General features: G+C 34.8%; 1 protein-coding gene across 6 annotated transcripts in view; it reads right to left on the bottom strand.

Moving 5' to 3' along the window:
* Positions 1-13,894, bottom strand: part of MGAT4D (MGAT4 family member D) — a 63,423-nt gene that overhangs the window by 10,545 nt on the left and 38,984 nt on the right. For 5 of the 6 annotated variants that reach the window (XM_059876254.1, XM_059876253.1, XM_059876251.1 and 2 more), the window contains 5 exons: positions 9,496-9,609; positions 7,622-7,697; positions 6,200-6,314; positions 3,293-3,423; positions 1,057-1,164 (listed from right to left, as the gene is read on the bottom strand). In XM_059876254.1, the coding sequence (XP_059732237.1) occupies positions 1,057-1,164; positions 3,293-3,423; positions 6,200-6,314; positions 7,622-7,697; positions 9,496-9,609 (544 nt within the window). Of the gene's footprint in view, positions 1-1,056; positions 1,165-2,651; positions 2,763-3,292; positions 3,424-6,199; positions 6,315-7,621; positions 7,698-9,495; positions 9,610-13,894 lie in introns of those variants that run through there. The other variant, XM_059876252.1, reaches the window with a different exon arrangement.

Genomic DNA, 13,894 nt, shown 5'->3' with positions numbered 1-13,894 from the left:
AAGCATCAATTCTTCGGCGCTCAGCCTTCTTCACAGTCCAACTCTCACATCCATACATGACCACAGGAAAAACCATAGCCTTGACTAGATGGACCTTTGTTGGCAAAGTAATGTCTCTGCTTTTGAATATGCTATCTAGGTTGGTCATAACTTTCCTTCCAAGGAGTAAGCGTCTTTTAATTTCATGGCTGCAGTCACCATCTGCAGTGATTTTGGAGCCCCGAAAAATAAAGTCTGACACTGTTTACACTGTTTCCCCATCTATTTCCCATGAAGTGATGGGACCAGATGCCATGATCTTCGTTTTCTGAATGTTGAGCTTTAAGCCAACTTTTTCACTCTCCACTTTCACTTTCATCAAGAGGCTTTTTAGATCCTCTTCACTTTCTGCCATAAGGGTGATGTCATCTGCACATCTGAGGTTATTGATATTTCTCCCGGCAATCTTGATTCCAGCTTGTGCTTCTTCCAGTCCAGCGTTTCTCATGATGTACTCTGCATATAAGTTAAGTCATCACAACTAAAAATTGATTGTTTTGACTCTGAAGTCTTTGCTCTTTCTACCCCACCAAGATGCTAAGTCAATTATAAATAACATTGTTTTTGAAAATGATGAAAAACTTAGGAATGATTAAAAATCAAATGATGCTAAAGTTTTGTTCATTTGGTAAACAGTGATCTGAAAAAGAATGCTGCTACATTTAAATTCAATAATAGAGGCATTTTATTTTTGAAATATTCTTTTATAATTCTGAATATTAAACTAAAATACTGAATTTTACTATAATTTTCAAAACACCTTTTTAAGTTTCATTATTTAAATTATACAGCTGAGCAGAGTAAGGCATAGGAGTTTACATAGGCTGGATTTTTCTAATCATGATAGATAACCTGGATCTTGTAAAGTTGATTGCTGTTCATAACAAATACTTCTGTCATAAGATGAATTGTGTTTAGACAATTTTGATAGCCTCTCATGTTCTCATCATTCCTTTTCTAAATAATATAAGCTCATGAAGCCTTGTGTATTACACAACTACATTTCAAAACACTTACTTTGAAATATTGTTCTCTTCCAGGATATGATGACTGTATACCCACATGCTGGAAAAGAGAAGGTTTATATCGAATACGAATATGCTTATTTCGTTCTATACATTTTTCCTGTAAGAGAAACAACAATCTTGTGTAAAAATCCAAATACTCATTTTTATTGCATTTACTGGTGGCAGAACCTTTTATTAGTTTTTGCCTGGATTCTATATTGCTATTTTAAAATTTAAACAAAACATTTAAATTCTTAGCTTTTTCTTTGTAAGAATAATGGAACAAAGAAATCGAGATACAAAAGCATGTATTTTCTTTCATGAACTCTATTAGTTCACTAGAAAATCAGGCTTGCTTGCTCATTCTTGTCCAACTCTTTGTGATCCCGCAGACTATAGCCTGCCAGGCTCCTCTGTCCATGAAATTTTCCAGGCAAGAATAGTGGAGTGGATTGCCATTTCCTACTCCAGGGGATCTCCCCAACCCAGGAATGGAACCAAAGTCTCCTGTGCGTCGCCTACGTTATAGGCAGATTCTTTACCACTGAGTCATCTGGAAAGCTCAGAAAATCAGGGTTCTATTGTGCGAACTATAATTTTCCTCTCCTCTCTATTCCAGTAATATAAACTTTCCAATATTTTCCCATCTATCCATTTCTCTTGGTCTACATTATTCTCTCCCCGTTTTTTAATTTCAAAACTAAATTACTCCCTTTTCAATTTCTCCTTAAAATGTATATGATTAAAAAAAACAGTATTACACTTCATGGAAAAAGATTTGGATAATCTTCTCAAAAATAAAAATAAGAAAGATGGCCTGTGACATTATCACCCCTATTAAAAACAAGCATTTGAGAAGATGTGGTACACATATACAATGGAATATGACTCAGGCATAAAAAATGAAATAAAGCCATTTGCAACAACATGGATGGACCTAGAGATTATCACACCAAGGAAGAAAGTCAGACAGAGAAAGAAGAACGTCATATGTGATTACTTATATCTGGAATCTAAAATATGCCACAAATGAACGTATCTACAAACAGAAACAAACTCAGTAGACATGGATAACAGACCTGTGGTTGCCAAGAGGGAGATGGGGTGGGGAAGGGATGCGCTGGGAGTTTGGGGTTAGCAGATGCAAACTATTATATATTTAATGGATAAGCAACAAGGTCCCACTGTATATAGTACATGGAACTATATTCAACATCCTTTAAGAAACCATAATGAAAAAAGAATATGAAAAAGAATGTATATATATATATATGTATAACTGAATCATTCTGCTGTACAGTAGAAATTAATACAGCATTGTAAATCAACTATACATCAATAAAATAGTTTAAAAATTATTATGATTGCTATCATTATTTATGTAATGTATACATATAAAATTCATTAAAATACATCTCAAATTTATGTGCATAATAATGTTAAACAGCAGGCTTAAATTCATTTCTACTGATGTTAACATGTAGGAAAATACTGTATTAAAATTGTTTTTAAAACTGTAAAGTCATTAAATAATGTACAGTTAATTTGAAACTAAAGCTCAGATAAAGTTAGTTGAGGGCTTAAAATATAGGAAATATAGTAATACCTTTAATCTATTAATAAAAGTTTCAGTAGGATGGTATTATCAAATTCTTGCTTGCCCAAAATAACCACTCAAATAACTTGTTGATGAAGCAAAGCTGAGTTCATTGCTTACTGCAGTAAGGGAGAAAATACCTTGATAAGAGTCCGTTCAAGTCTTGTGCCTATTTTTCAACTGGATTATTTTCCTGTTGTTGAGTTTTGAAAATTCTCTATATAGTCTGAATACAAGTCTTTGTTAGATATGGAATTTACAAATATCTTTTCCTATCCTGTGGTGCCTTCTCTTAACAGTAAATTTTGCAACACAAAAGGTTTTAATTTTAATGAAGTCCAATTTATCAACTTTTAAAAATGGATCAAGCATTCTATGTCATGTCTAAGAATTCTTCACCTAATCCTGGGTCCTAAAGATTTTTTTCCCATGTTTTCTTCTAAAAATTTTGTAGTCTTATCTTTTATACTTAGGTGATATACTTTGACATAATATTTGTAACAGGTATATGTTTACGTCAATTCTTTTTTAAAATATATATAAATATCCAGTTAAAAAAATCAATGCACTAAAATTTGTAAACAACATTTAGGTAATTACATCAGAGAGATAGTATTTTCCTAAAAATACAAAGTAAAGAAATACTCACAAGAGCTTCTCCTGGGGTACACATCTTTACCAGAAAAATGTCCCCCAAGAGCAAATCTATGGGTTTATCTTTGTAGAACATTAAAAAAAAACGTACAAAGTCAGTTAAATCTTCAGATTTAAATAGCTTTCCTATGGAGAAAAAATAAATAAAGCCCAATAACTCTTCAGTGTTTATACCACATATCAAAACATAACCCTTATATATAGTTATTCATACCATTAACATGGGAAAGAGTACAAAAATATTAAAAATTAAATACATCTATTCCTTGCAAAGCTTAAAGCATTAATGAAGTTGGAGGATGATGAAGCAAAATCATACATCTGCTTCAGTATTAAGAATTACCACTTTTGGTGGGACAAGTAAGAAGCAAGTTTAGAATTGTGAATACTCTCAGGAAATTAACTTTGATAACTAAGGAGGCTCAACTGTTTAAACCACTTGCAAGATATATAAATAAAATGGAAAGTTTAGGACCTGTAACATTTCACTTAGTTTTTCAGATATATAGAACTTTATCAACATACTACATTTTCTACTTTTAGTGCTTAATTTTGAATAAAATAGAGTATTATTTCAATATTTGAACATTATTTTATAAGAATTTTTTTTTGTATTTATGATTTTTAAAGATTTACTGTATTTTAAAGTATGATTTCACTACATCTAATTATATATTTCTAACATATTGCATCTTTAACTTGAAAACAAAGCTGAAGGTATAAGATTCAGGTAAATTTTGACCTTAAACAGTATAAAACACATCTAGCCACCTAATAAATATGATAGTAGGATGTAGGCATTTCATTTTTCACTAGGACTTGAGTCTATATGGGTCATTTGATCAAGTATATGGTTGTATTTGAATTTTAGGCACCTATGTATATAGTAACCAAAACAAGTGATTTAATGATAGAAATAGTTGATTTAATATGTTTTCTTTATCTGCTGCCAGATTCTGAAAATTCTATTTAGCAAGCTCATATTTTTAGAAAATACTGAAAAACAGAATTGTTATTCTGATAAAGAAAATGAAGCCTTTATAGATTTAAGCTTAAATAAGAATTCAGTATCATATATACAGTGTTTCTTGCTCAATGTGCTCTTGTGAATACTCTCTATCCTTCTACTACCTGACTTTTCTGAGAAAAGCAAAAAGAATTTAAAATCCTCAAAGTAATAACCAACAAAATTCTCTCTTCAAGCTTTCAGTGGGTATTACTGTCACCTACAATTTTTCTTTTTATTGTAACCAAAGCTGAGGAAAAAAACAAACTTTCAGAGTTTTAAAACTGGATTCCACACCACTTTACAGAAAGTTTGGGTCAGTATATGAAGTGGTATATAAGGAAGGATAGATGGATTTTACTAGCAATCAGAGAAATGCTTTATTCTCCTCCCGATGGCAAACACAAATTTTGATGGATAAAATCAAATGTTATCAAGTATATGGGGAAGCAGGAACTCAGATGCACTGCATATGAGAGTATATTCTACACAGTCAACCTGCAGAGCAATCTGGCAGTACTTGTGAGACCTGGCTATGTTTACCCCAGTGATCCCATCCCAGGGTGCATATATATCACTCCATTTCTTTGTGGCAGCAGACAGCTGGGGCAGTCAAGGTCCACCACTCTGGGAATGGACAAGTCAAATAGATTATTATGCAACAGTAAAGAAAATGAACATAAAGCAACATACTGCTGCTGCTGCTGCTGCTAAGTCGCTTCAGTCGTGTCCGACTTTGTGCGACCCCATAGACGGCAGCCCACCAGGCTCCCTCGTCCCTGGGATTCTCCAGGCAAGAACACTGGAGTGGGTTGCCATTTCCTTCTCCAATGCATGAAAGTGAAACGTGAAAGTGAAGTCGCTCAGTCGTGTCCAACTCTTAGCGACCCCATGGACTGCAGCCCACCAGGCTCCTCCATCCGTGGGATTTTCCAGGCAAGAGTACTGGAGTGGGGTGCCATTGAAGCACACACACCAGTAATTGCCTTCTCCAAAAGCAACAGACAGACAGCTATAAAATCTAGTTTGGTCGACAAAAACATAAGGAACAGAAATATGTTTATCAAATCACCATTTATGTAAATTTTAAACAAGTACGAACACAATGAACACCAAATCTTGCATGGTATCTGGTATTTATATGCATAATCTGACTGAAATATATTGAGTGCAAACCTATCATGAGAGTGGGTAGAAGTAGGGGGGTGGGCTTTAAACAAAAGAATAAAAAAGGGCTCCTGCTTGTAAACAAAGATGATATGCAATATGAAGCGAGTTAGGTAACTTGGCCTCCTGCAGTGAAGGTTAAATAAAAGAAAACAGGATAGAAGGATGGAAGGAAAAAATGGAAGGAAGCAAAAGGAAGGTCTATAAAAGAATTATAAAAACAATACATCATGGGCACAATTTTAGGAACTTTTCTGTGCTAGGTATAATTCATATGTTTTTACATTTTTTAAGCATGTTAGCTTCAGCATACTAGAAATTGAAAGGACTTCAGAGTACAATAGTCCTGTTAAAATTCCTTCCTCTATAACTTTAATTTTTTGAGTTTCAATATTTTTCTATGTAAAACAGAAGTACATCTTAGTCACTGTGCTAATATGTGTCAGACTCAGAGCTAGCATTAATAAGTAGTAGCTGCCTTATGTTTTTATAACATGTGAATATATGTCAATCTGCTTATTTATACTGTTTATCTACAAAAAATTTGGTTTAAAAACACATTTTCTGAAATTCAGATCTTTGATCTAATTTTTCTGCTAAACTAATAGTATCTTTACAGAAATTATTCCATTCCTTTTCATTGAGTAACAATCTCTTTGATAAGTTCTTAAAAACTTTTAAGATTATTATGTACTAAATTGACCCCACAAAAATAGATCCACTGCTTACCTATAAATCCAAGAACTGAAAACTCAATATAAAGCCAATTATTTGAAGTGATGTTATGTACAAAATCTGTGATTTTTGTAAGGTACATCTTGTTAGCTAAGATATCATCTTCCAGCTTAAAAAAAAAAAAACAGGCGTTAGTAACCTTTGATGCTTCCCTGGAACAAATTAGCTTGAAAATTGAAAATACAATAGAATACACTGAAAAAAATTTTTTTATGATGTAGTAGATTGATTTTTAGCTCAATTCATGTTGAGGTTATTTCCTGTTAGTCAATTTTCATTTTCTAATTCTGAGACCAGAGATAATCAGTTTCTTTCCTAAATACTAGTAAGTAACATTCGATCTAAATCCTCTTCAGAAGAGGCTATTCATCTGGGTTCATTTTCACTCTCACAACTAATTAGTTTCCTGGTTAAGACTAACTGGTTTTATGCTTAGTTGATAAGTGCCCTGTTCTAGTGCCAAATACTGTGTTTGGCAAAGCAGTGACAAAAGGGAGGGGGCACTCTCGGCCCCACTAGCTGGTTAGAAGTATGGTGCCAATAAGCGTAGATCTCCATGAGGGGGTGGGGTGGAAAGGAACTTAGAATTTCCTTTTTAAGTTTAATGTGTATTATGTGGAATCTATAGATGAAGAGGGGTTCCTAAATGATGTGGGAAGATGCGCAAGTCCTCAGGCACAACACCAGGGCACACAATAGAATCGTGCTCTTCCAAAAGGGGATGAGTACACTGGCTGCATCTCATGTCTCTATAACATTGCCTCTAACTAGGAATCGAAAGGGATTTTGGTTTTTCACAGTAAGAAGAGAAGATCTGGCTTCAGGCCTTTTTCAAATTCCCTCTCCATTCTCCAGTGATAGTCTGCAAACTCCTGTCACAACTGTGCACCCTCTCATGTGTGGTATATGCTTACTGTTGGGAAATGTGATATTATTATTTAACACCATGCAGGAATTTAGGAGGTACAGATTATATATAGTTGATGTATTTCACAAACACATAAGGCACTGTAGAGCTGTGTTACTCATAAAATGGGGCAACACAGAATAGCAATGATAAATGTATATATATATATATATATAATGTCTAACATAAGTGCCCAAAATATGTGTGCTTAATCTAATATACTTTGTGAGTAGAAAAAACATAAGTAATATAATTTATTTTCTTGCTAATTTGAGATTTTTTTCAGTTTGTTTCATGTAATTATAATTTCCTCTGTTAACAGTGACCCAGAAAGAAGACTGACACAGAATCAATGTTAAGCTTCCTTTTGGCATTTTAATATAATGGATATTTTCCACTTTTAAAGTACAGAGTCAAGTGGAAGGCTACAATGAGGAAGGAAGTAACTGAAGGAGAGAAGCAGGATATAATACTTCCGCTTTCAATTATGTATCTAAATAAGGTCTTACCTGTAAATAATACATAGCTTTGGGCTGGGCATACAGCATCAAAAAACAAAAATCTAATACTTGTTTGATTCTCCAACTAGAGATAAATAATAAAATTTGTTAACATTTTTCAATTTAATTTTTATTTATAAGCATATCTCAGTAATTAAAAACAAACTTTTTTTACACTTTACTCACAGAAAATACTATCTACGTTAAGTAAAACTGAATATCTTGTACTAAAGTTATACTAAAAGGTTTCCCAACTTTATTCAGTGAACAGTGTCTGCCATTGCTAAGCCAGGATTAGCATAATCTACTTATTTTATGTTTTGGTTAGTCAAATTACCATCTATATAATAAAGTTAATATTCTTCCTGATCTTAGGTCTTGTTTAAATAAAAGTATAAAGAACCATTATACTAATTTAATACTAAACCAGATACTAGCTGGGCTTCCCTAGTCGCTCAGCAGTAAAGAATCTGCCTGCTAATGCAGGAGACGCAGGTTCAATCCTTGGGCCGAGAAGATCCCCTTGGAGGAGGAAATGACAAAACACTCCGATATTCCTGCCAGAAAAATCCCAGGAACAGAGGACCCTCATGGGCTACAGTCCATGGGGTCGCAAAGAGTCAGACATGACTTAGCGACTAAACAACAGATACTAGGCCAGGTCCTGAAGCTCCGGAGAGCAATACACAGCGTGGTTCTTGCCCTTCTGGGTCTCATAATCTAGCATGAAAGATAGAAAAATCATAAACCGAGAGCCATTAGACAAGTACTACATAAAGATATTGACAATGATGACTTATAATAAGATGGGAGGGCGGAGCAGCAGGAAGTAGAACATTCACTGTGGAGAAGCAGTACTGCAAAGGCATGGATTGTGAAGGAGCGTGCCGCCTCCGAGAACACTGTGAGCTGATGGAAAGGAAGTGGAGGATAGTGAGATCAGCGAGGACCTGCTCATGAAAAGTCTTTCATGACATGCAGGAAACTTTATATATCTCGTATGAAAAAGGATTCTTCTGGCTACAATATGGAGAATGAATTGGAGTCAAGGCTAGGCTAGGATTAGTGAAGTGAAGTCGCTCAGTCGTGTCCGACTTTTTGCCACCCCATGGACTGTAGCCTAACAGGCTCCTCTGTCCATGGGATTTTCCAGGCTAGGATTAAGGGAAGCCAATAGATCTCCAATGGTCTGAACTAAGCCCAAGGCAGAGGACTGGGGATGAGAGGGATAATGTAGAGAGAGAATCTAAAAATGAAATGATGATGGAGTCACAAAAGGCAGAAGGAAAACAAGGATCTAGAATGTCTCCCAGCTTTAAGACTCTAAGAACTGAGTAAAATGTGGGTCATTAAAAGCAAAACAAAATCCTTAAAAGATATCTAGATTCGGACATACCATTTATTACTTAAAAAAAGAACCCAGTGACAATAAGCTTCCTGGATAAAACTTTTTTCTGAATCTTAATGTCTTTTGCTCTACTGAGTTTTGAGGAACCAAATTATTATATTTCTTGTAAAACATACCACATTTATAATCGAACAGTAGCAAACCTTTGTATGTGTATAGAACTTTTTATTTTTTTAGAATTCTTTCATAAACACGACTGTATTTTATTTTCACAATGACTTTCCCATATACATAATGTGGATTTTATTATACATACTAGAACGTTGAGGAAGTTAAGGAAAAAAGGCTAAATTACCTGCCTCGGATAATCAGCAAATAGAAAAGCTGGGAGTGTTAATAGAATCTAGGTGCCAGCCAACAGAAGCTAGCTCCAGCATACCGCTGGAGCATCAAATACTAACTACTATATGCTAAGTCTAACATTTTATCAGATGAAGCCAGTTATTTAAGGATACTACTTTTCAATATATCATACCTCTCTAATTTTTCTGAGTCGTCAGTTGATCGGGCAGCATGTGATATGTTTGGATAAAAATAAGCAGGTATAGAAATGACTTCTAAGGATCCAGATGTCACCTGCCTTTTGAATCTATAAACAGAAGTGGAGGAGTATAATTGAATTTGATTTACCAAAATCACACAATTAAAAATAAGTTCCTTATGTATATCCATATAGTATTTTGATCTTAATTACTTCACGATATACCTTATAGTGACATCATAAAATGAATACTTTTTTAAGCCAAAATATTTCTAAGTCAATGACACATGTAAAAAATTATAATGTACAATGTAAAATTAATTTCCTCTTATAAAAATTATAAGTATGTTGAATTTTTCAAGTTTTCAATCAGATATGCACTCTAACAGATGCAAGTTAATTGACTAGTTAGCACAGTATAGTAACTGCAAAATAGCAAAAAGTTAGAAGATTTAAATATTTAAATGCATAATTTTAGTTTAATAAGGTTCCTACCAAATAGCAATGTGGCTCCTGAAGTCAGACTGTCATAGAAAGGATTCAGTGTGACTCTTGTCCACAATTCTTTGGAGGAGTATTTTTTAGACTCTTTATTTTTAAAAGTTAATATTTATAGACCAACAAGGACATCATTAAAATGCATAAAATACTGCTCCAAAAGCTGTACTATAAATCTTGTACCATCAAGGTAAATAATGAGAGACCAGGTAGAGCATTTTAAATGGTTTTCCATAAGAGAAAAATTATGTGACTTTAAATGAGATTTAAATCTAGGTATGACATTATTTATTAAAATGGAAGCAGGACAGAGTTTATATGCATGATTTGAATTCAGTGCAAAATAGGCAGTCCTTGCTTTGAATTTCAGTTACTACATTTTAATTAAATAATGTACGTTTTCCCCAACACTTTTCAAATGTGAGTCTTCATGGAATATTAGCTGAATATAGTATAAAGTAGAAACTTCGCTTCCCGACTCCTCAGTTCATAAATCACTACATAAATAACAGATGCACGTCATCTCGTCACTTCTTCCAAGTCTGCTGGTGACTGGCCACCATGCATCTGTTTTTCAGGTCACTGATAGCCAGCAAAACATGCAATTGTGTTGCTTCCTTGTCTCCCAGTAATAAGCAAACCCACGTGACACTGAAGAAAATAACCCAAAGAGGGGACTGGCTAATAGATGAAAGTGCAGACAGTGATAACACTGGAACTTTCTCCGGATGCAACTAAAAGACCACAGACCCTGGGAATGTTGACACCTTCGCTCTCCAGAGACACCTGGGATGTGTTCCCACAGCTGCTTAGTGAAGGTGAACATGCCTGACATAAATGAGGAAAATGCTTGTAGCAGAAAGGATATCCTGTAGGATATGATGCTGGCAAAAAACTTCACATTAAAGGAACCCTCAGAGATGGTTCATGACATTGAAAATGTAAATGATAAAATGTAGGTGCCTGATCCAAACTCAGGAGTATGACAATTTGTCAGGGCATAAAAAAATGTTCACTCTGAATTTTAAGTTATAGGACAGGAAAAAGGCAAACAATGCTTAAACTACTTTTAATAAATTTTCTAAATGAAATACTTTATTCTCAATGATTGCCATGTTTTATTTATTTTTTAATTGAAGTACAGATGGTTTACAATATTATATTAGTTTCTGGTGTACAACACAGTGATTCAACATTTTTATAGATTATAGTCCATTTAAAATTATTACAAAATAATGGCTATATTTCCCTGTGCTGTACAGCATTTCCTTGTTGCTTATTTATTTTATACACAGCTGTTTGTGGCTCCATCTCCCTCCTCCCCTGTCCTTCCCCCACTGTATCTGTGCATCTGTTTTGTTATGTGTGTGTTTATTTTTTAGATTCCACATATAAGTGGTGGTAACAGGATATTGTCTTTCTCTGACTTATTTCATTAAGTGTAATACTCTCTAATCCATCCATATTGTTGCAAATGGCAGAATTTCATTCTTTTTTATGGCTGAGTAATATTCCATTTGTTGTGTTGTGTGCTCAGCCTTGTCCAACTCTTTGTGACCCCACGGACTGTAGCTCAACCAGCCTCCTCTGTCTGTGGGATTTTCCAGGCAAGAATACTGGAGTGGGTTGCCATTTCCCACTCCAGAGAGATCTTCCCGACCCAGGGATCAAACCTGCATCTCCTGCATTGGCAGGCAGATTCTTTATCCCTGAGCCACCTGGGAAGCCCGGTATTCCATTATATACATGTATCTCCCATCTTCTTCATCCATTCATCTCTTGATGGGCACATAGGCTGCTTTCATATCTTGGCTTTTACAAACAAAGCTATGAACACTGGGATGCATGTTTCTCTTCGAATTAGTGTTACCATTTTCTTCAGATATATACCCAGCAGTGGGACTGCTGGATCATACAGCAGTTCTACTTTTAGTTTTGGGGGGACTCTCCATAGTTAGTGGCTGCATGAATTTACATTCCCACCAACAGTGCACAAGCATTCCCTTTTCTCTACATCCTTCAAAAATATTATTTGTAGACTTTTTCATGATAGCCATTTTGACAGTCATGAGGTGATATTTCATTGTGATTTTGATTTGCATTTCTCTGATATTAGTGATGTTTTGCATTTTTCATGTCTCCATGTTTTAAATTACAGTGTACTAGATGAATATTAGCTTTACTATATTTTTCATTTTTCTATACATTTATAGCTGTCAGAAAGTATTAAACATTTTGACCAATGTTTAAAGGTCATGAAACAATTGCTTGCGATTATGTAGTCATATCCACAGGAAATGTTTGTAAACCTGTGTATTCTTTCTAGCTGATTCTGTCAAGAATCGCTTATGAGGATATCAAACTAGCGTGGATTAACGTCATTTTAGGATAACGTGTCTTCACTGAACAGTGGTTTATTATTCAGAATAAAGCAACTGAGAGGATAGCATGGGATATGAGGACATTTTAAGGATTTGAGTATAACGCAACATTCTCCTGGGAAATCTTCTTTGGGGAAAACTAGACATCCATGGTGTTTATTTAATCTTGCTCAACTCTGTCTCCTTTTACACACATCAGCTCTTTCAAGCCTTCCATACTGTTCTCAAGTTTATATGCTGCCAGTTAACTCCTCATTCTCAACGTATGATCTTTACCTCTCTCATAGAGAAACGAGAGACTACCTTTAAGGAGGGGACTGTTTCGTTTCACCTTCCCTGTCCAAACTAGTTTTGTCTTACTCTCTCACCCATTCTTATCTTTTTTTACTTAGTCCTGCCTATATCTCCATGTGTGCCTTGCAACCAATCCCCCGCAGTACTTGCTCTATCAGCTTCCTCCCTCTTCACCTGAACACACAGAAAAACACTCAAGTTGCTCCCATCTCAAAACTCCCCAAACACGTCTCCCTCGAGCTAGTTTTAACTTTTCTCCCCATCAGTTAAGCTCATTTAGAAGAAACTAATTTTTGAAAATTTTATTATGAAAATTACCCAAAATATGCAAATCCCGAATCACCTAATTTCAACAACCATTAATTTTTTAACTTGTTCATCTATGCAGTCCACATTCTTTGCTTAAGAATTTTAAAACAAATCATAGATATCATATTTTACCCTTAAATTCTTCAGTGTAAAATTGTAAAAGGACATTTATTTATGTAATGACATGACAGTATCACATCTCACAAAACTAAGAGTAATTACTTAATATCACATAATACTCGGTGGATATTCACAAATCCCTAGCAGTTTAAGTACAGGGTCTAAAGGTGGGGGGTGGGGATGAGATCCTCTCATTATAATTGGTTATCTGATTATATTCTTTGCAGCCAAAGATGGAGAAGCTCTATACAGTCAACAAAAACAAGACCAGGAGCTGACTGTGGCTCAGACCATGAACTCCTTATTGCCAAATTCAGACTGAAACTGAAGAAAGTAGGGAAAACCACTAGACCATTCAGGTATGACCTAAATCAAATCCCTTATCATTATACAGTGGAAGTGAGAAATAGATTTAAGGGACTAGATCTGATAGAGTACCTGATGAACTATGGAATGAGGTTCGTGACATTGTACAGGAGACAGGGATCAAGACCATCCTCATGGAAAAGAAATGCAAAAAAGCAAAATGACTGTCTGGGGAGGCCTTACAAATAGCTGTGAAAAGAAGAGAAGCGAAAAGCAAAGGACAAAAGGAAAGATATAAGCATCTGAATGCAGAGTTCCAAAGAATAGCAAGAAGAGATAAGAAAGCCTTCTTCAGCGATCAATGCAAAGAAATAGAGGAAAACAACAGAATGGGAAAGACTAGAGATCTCTTTAAAAAAATCAGAGATACCAAAGGAACATTTCATGCAAAGATGGGCTCGATAAAGGACAGAAATGGTATGGAC

This window comes from Bos taurus, chromosome 17 (assembly GCF_002263795.3).
Source record: "Bos taurus isolate L1 Dominette 01449 registration number 42190680 breed Hereford chromosome 17, ARS-UCD2.0, whole genome shotgun sequence".
Lineage (NCBI taxonomy): Eukaryota > Metazoa > Chordata > Mammalia > Artiodactyla > Bovidae > Bos > Bos taurus.
This window is presented reverse-complemented; position numbering and strand designations above follow the sequence as displayed.